Below are 5,921 nucleotides of genomic sequence, written 5' to 3'. Positions count from 1 at the left end.
CATTGTCTTATGGCTAGAAAAAAACATCTGTTGATCCACGTCATCTTTTGTGTAGTAGTGGGGGTAAATCTCAACATCTTGCCCAGCCCAGTCTTGAACTCCTGGCCTCAAGAGATCCTCCCACCTCAGCCTCCAGAGTAGCAGAGATTACTGGCATTGGCCACAGCGCTTTTTAGAAATTAATCAACGTAGAACGCATCAACTTAAACGCGTGTTGTTATTTTTTTTTTTTTTTGAGACAGAGTCTCACTGTGTCGGAAAGACAGGATTTTACTGTAGTCTTGATCTCTTAACCTTGTTGATCCTCCCCCCTTAACCTCCCAAAGGGTTAGGATTATAAGCGTAAACCGCTGTGCCCGGCCCATCAACTTAAATCTGTGTAACAAACCTTACCCTTCAGGTGATTTTCCTGGTCACCTGCCCCAGGACTGCACCCACACCTTTCTTTCTTTGTCTCAAGTATTTAAGCCTGAATTCAAAGCCACCTCTTTGAGATTTTTTTTTTTACTGCGGGAGATTTACTCATTTTTCCCTGCATGTCTCCCCTATCTACATAAAATATTCAGGCTAATGAATTTCTGTTTTTCTCTCATTCATCTGGTTTTTGTTTACAGGGGTTCATTCCAACTAAGAACAGTGAAATGCCCAGAGAAAATTATTTTTCCTCCCCTACAGCACTCAACAAGGACTCTTAATCCAATCTCCGTTCCTGAGTTTAGCATGCGTTTCCTTGCAGATCCCAGTTATAGGCAGAAAGAAACTAATATTTACAAAGGGCCTACTATGTGCCCAGTGCTTTCAAACACGTTAATAAATTCCAGAGAAGTGAAGTGACTTGCCCAAGATTCTGAGACCACAAAGCAAGGAAGGAGGGGTGGAAGTCAGGATTTAGCACGTAGATTCCAAGCCCTACAATTTCTGTCACATTACCGTTCTTTATTTTTCCAAGAGTGCTCCTAAATGAGTGTGAGATACCAGGCAGAAGTGAAGACGCTTATTTTTTTTTTTTTTTTTTTTTTCATTTTTTTGTGATGGAGTCTCGCTCTGTCTCCCAAGCTGGAGTGCGGTGGTGCGATCTCGGCTCACTGCAACCTCTGCCTCTGGGGTTCAAGTGATTCTCCTGCCTCAGTCTCCTTAGTAGCTGGGATTACAGGCACACACTACCACACCGAGCTAAATTTTGTATTTTTATTTTATTTTTTATTTCTTGAGACAGAGTTTTGCTCTTGTTGCTCAGGCTGGAGTGCAATGACACGATCTCAGCTCACCGCAACCTCTGCCTCCCGAGTTCAAGTGATTCTCCTGCCTCAGCTTCCCAAGTGGCTGGGATCACAGGCATGTGCCACCACACCCAGCTAATTTTGTATTTTTAGTAGAGACAGGGTTTCTCCATGTTAGTCAGGCTGATCTCGAACTCCCAACCTCAGGTGATCCGCCAGCCTTGGCCTCCTTTAAGTGCTGGGATTATAGGTGTGAGCCACTGCACGCGGCCTTATTTTCGTATTTTTAGTAGAGACGGGATTTCAGCATGTTGGCCAGGCTGGTCTCAAACTCCTTACCTCAAGTGATCTGCCTGCTTCAGCCTGCCAAAGTGCTGGGATTACGGGCGTGAGCCACCGCACCCAGCCAGAAGTGAAGTTTCTATATGAATGTCAATGTTACTTTTATTTATTTTATTTTTTTTTTGAGACGGAGTCTCGCTCTGTCGCCCAGGCTGGAGTGCAGTGGCGCAATCTCGGCTCACTGCAAGCTCCGCCTCCCGTGTTCACGCCATTCTCCTGCCTCAGCCTCTCTGAGTAGCTGGGACTACAGGCACCGGCCACCACGCCCGGCTAATTTTTTGTGTTTTTAGTAGAGACGGGGTTTCACAGTGGTGTCGATCTCCTGACTTCGTGATCCGCCCGCCTCGGCCTCCCAAAGTGCTGGGATTACAAGCGTGAGCCACCGCGCCCGGCCATGAATGTCGATGTTATTGCGCTAGGTTTAATGCCATGCTGTGACCTCTCAGATTCTTTTACTAAAGATGAGATATGATATATATAGATTCTAGATTCCTAATAAAAGCCAAGCAGGACTGGCTCCCAGGTGATACTTTCTTTCCCAAGAGAAGCAGAATTATAAAGGATTTAGATGCAAGGTTGGTACCTTAATATTCTTTCCTGGCTGGCTAAGTGTGAAGTGGGGAAGGAGGGAATGGAGGGATACCAGGGGCCCTGTCCAAAAATATCACTTCCCACTATAAGCTAATTAAAAATACATTTGTGTTAACTAGTTTCTCCTTTGAAAGCAATTACTGCCATGCCAAGCCTCATTAACAACTCAGTATGACTTCCTTTCAACAGAAAATCCACTCAGCTCTTAACTGGCCCTGTGAGGTTCCAGCTAGAGTCCTTGGATTTACCGAAGAGCAAATTTATGAAGTAGATACTTCTTCGTTTATTACAATTAAAGAGGGAAGGCAGATTCGAAAAGATAACTGTGGTCATAGGTGGTAGAGAAAATACGCTAGCAGAGGACCCGCCTTCAAGTATCTCATTGACCAGCACAGAATTGTGAAAGGACAGAAAGCCAAAGACTGATTCAAAGCGCAGAGGCCACTAATTTACTGTTAAGGACACACAGGCAATGTGCATAGAGCATTTGCTTCCACACCTGGCTATTATTTTGTGTGTGTGTGTGTGTGGGTATCAGGATTTTAATGCACAGCTGGCCAGTGACTCAACACAACCCCATGGCTCTGAACCGTCTCATTCAAATTGTAAGTTTCACTGCATAAATAATAGGTACTGCTCTTTCTATAGATCCAATAGAAAATAGACTCTTTTTTTGGTTCTAGCTCTTTTCCTTGAAACTTTATTTATATTTAAATTTTTTAGCACTGGGCCCGGTGGCGCCTGCCTGTGATCCCAGCACTTTGGGAGGCCAAGGCGGGTGGATCACATGAGGCCTGGAGTTCGAGACCAGCCTGACCAACATGGTGAAAGTCCATCTCTACTAAAAATACAAAAACTAGCCGGGCGTGGTGGTGGCCGCCTGTAATCCCAACTACTCAGGAGGCTGAGGCAGAAGAATCACTTGAACCTGGGAGGCGAAGATTGCGGTGAGCCGAGATCGCACAATTGCACTCCAGCCTGGGTGATAGAGACTGTGTCTCAAAAAAAATACTGTTGCCCAGGCTGGAGTGCAGTGGTGCGATCTCGGCTCACTGCAGCCTCCGCCTCCCAGTTTCAAGTGATTCTCCTGCCTCAGCCTCCTGAGTAGCTGGGACTACAGGCCCATGCCACCACACCTGGCTAATTTTTGTATTTTAGTAGAGACGGGGTTTCACTGTGTTGGCCAGGCTGGTCTCAAACTCCTGACCTCAGGTGATCCGCCCTCCTCGGCCTCCCAAAGTGCTGGGATTACAGGCGTGAGCCGCCGAGCCCAACCAATTTTTTTATGTGGTTTTAAAGACAGGGTCTCCCTCTGTCACCCAGGCTGGAGTACAGTGACATGATCATAGCTTATTGTAGCCTCTGACTCCTAAGCTCAAAAGATATTCCCATTTCAGCCTTCCAAGTAACTGGAAATATAGGCACATGCCACCACTTCCAGCTTTGAAGTGTGTTGTTGTTTTTGTTTTTAATAAAACTTTTTTTTAATGCAATGGGTTTTTTAGTTTTGTTTTGTTTTGAGACAGGATCTTGCTCCATTGCCCAAACTGGAGTGCAGTGGTGCGATCTTGGCTCACCACAACCTTGCCTTCCCGGACTCAAGCAATCCTCCCACCTCAGCATCATCTGCCCTCCCCACCTGGAAGCTGGGACTGCAGGTGCTCACCACCATGCCCAGCTATTTTTTGTATTTTTTGTAGAGATGGAGTTTCACCATGTTCCCCAGGCTGGTCTCGAACTCCTGGCCTCAAGCAGTCAGCCCACCTTGACCTCCCAAAGGCCTGGGATGACAGGTGTGAGCCACTGCACGTGGCCCAATGTGTTTTTTAATGGAAAAAAAAAAATCACACAGAAGACATTCATGCCCTGGCCAAGCCAAGGGGGCTACCCCAAGTAAATGGCAATTTGCTGTGGGAATGGGAGCTGGATCTCAGTCCTGACCAAGGCCCGTGGATGAGTCCCGGCACTGCCACTTACTGAAAATGTACGTTGTAGCAGATTACTTAACTTTATTCTGCCTCTGTTTCTCATTTGTAAAATACAGTCATTGTGAGTTTTGAATAAGTCATCATTTCCTTCCCTCCTTCTTCTTATACTACCAGAGTGTTAGTCTTTGCAAACCCAAATATTTAAAGAGACTGCTATTTTTATTTGCTTTTATCACAATGTCCTAACTTGGGTAAATCAACATGATGCAATAAGATCAAGACCTCTTTGGTCTTTTACTGGGCTGAAATCTTGTAATAAATGCTCACAAGATATCAAATGGCAAAAACTATATCATTCAAAAGATCTGAGTATTATAAATCCAGAGTAATGTCTGGTACAGAATAAGAGAATTGGAGGTACTTTAGCCACCCCCAATCTCTGATACATATCTTTATATTATATATCGTGGGTGGGCAACCTCAACCTGATTTGATGCCAGTCCCCTAGGTATTGAGCAAGTTGTGTAACCTCCGCAAATTCCTCCTGCAAGATCCAGGTCAGGAACAGCCACTCAAACCCTAGGCTGAGCACGAATCCTAGAGGTTGGATCATTAGGAAGAAACAAGCCAGCACCTAGGCATCCTTTTACACAAGTTTTCAAAAAGACCCACTTACACACCTATATGCCGGGGAGGTTCTGCTTTTCTTTCTATTTTTTTTTTGAGACAGACTTTTGCTCTTGTTGCCCAGGCTGGAGTGCAATGGCACAATCTCAGCTCACTGCAACCTCCACCTCCTGGGTTCAAGAGATTCTAATGCCTCAGCCTCCAGAGTAGCTAGGATTACAGGCATGTGCCACCACGCCTGGCTTATTTTGTATTTGTAGTAGAGACGGGGTTTCTCCATGTTAGTCAGGCTGGTCTTGAACTCCTGACCTCAGGTGATCTGCCCACCTCAGCCTCCCAAAGTGCTCAGATTACAAGCATGAGCCACCACACCTGGCCTCGGGTTGTACTTTTCTAGCCTCTGTTTTTTTTTTTTTTTTTTTTTTTGCCTGCAGCAGGACTTTTATTTAGGTGTCGGGACTGCTCTGCCACAGTTGCCCACCTGGGGCGCGTCCCTGCTGGCCGCCCCGTCACAGCCCGAACCAGCTAGGGATGCCGCCCCGCCGCGGGTCGCTGCTCTGCCTCTGCTGCCTCTCCTCCTCGAGCATGCTGTAGAGGTCGTCGGCAGCACTGCCTTCAGGGCTCTGGTCTTTCTCGGGAAACAGATCTGGGAACGTGAAGGTCTGTCCATGGGCCAGCTGCAGGTAGGCGACCTTGTAGTCCAGCTTCTTGATCCTCACGTTTCTGTGATCTCTTCTCTTGTTAGAGCCATGCTGCACCCGTGTCCGCACGGCAGCCACAGGCACGTTATAGATGATCTCGAGGTAATTCCTGAGGTCCACTCTTGTCATTTCCATGGGGATCCGGAACTGCACGGTGTCCTCGGGCTGGGTCACACCGGGCCGCACCAGCTGAATGAAGAAGTTGGTTCGGAACACCCGAAGTTGTGGGCCACCCAACTGGTACAGGGGTACACCACATTCCATGCCATGGCGGCCACGCGCGCTTCCCTAGCCTCTGTATTTACAGATAGGTCAAGGAGAAGAAAGTTGGGACCCTCTTAAGTCAGAATAAGTTAATATGGTTATACATTTAAATGCTAATAATTCAATCGTTTTAAAAAGGAGAGATTGATCAGGCATAGTGGCTCATGCCTGTAATCCTAGCACTTAGAGAGTCTGAGGCAGGATAGCTGCTGGATACCAGGAGTTGGAGACTAGCCTGGGCAATATAG

The 5,921-nt window shown here is 46.7% G+C and overlaps 1 protein-coding gene across 1 annotated transcript; it reads right to left on the bottom strand.

Annotated features, from left to right (window-relative positions):
* Nucleotides 1-5,136: 5,136 nt before the first annotated feature.
* On the bottom strand, nucleotides 5,137-5,673 carry LOC116458956 (large ribosomal subunit protein uL23m-like). Its single transcript, XM_032753904.2, has one exon. The coding sequence runs from the start codon at nucleotides 5,671-5,673 to the stop codon at nucleotides 5,218-5,220; it is 456 nt and encodes a 151-aa protein (XP_032609795.1). The 3' UTR covers nucleotides 5,137-5,217.
* Nucleotides 5,674-5,921: the final 248 nt, after the last annotated feature.

This window comes from Hylobates moloch, unplaced genomic scaffold, assembly GCF_009828535.3.
Source record: "Hylobates moloch isolate HMO894 unplaced genomic scaffold, HMol_V3 SCAFFOLD_19, whole genome shotgun sequence".
Taxonomy (NCBI): domain Eukaryota; kingdom Metazoa; phylum Chordata; class Mammalia; order Primates; family Hylobatidae; genus Hylobates; species Hylobates moloch.
This window is presented reverse-complemented; position numbering and strand designations above follow the sequence as displayed.

Coding starts and splice junctions, on each gene's coding strand:
- LOC116458956 (XM_032753904.2), bottom strand. CDS start 5,673: ATGGAATGTGGTGTACCCCTGTACCAGTTGGGTGGCCCACAACTTCGG.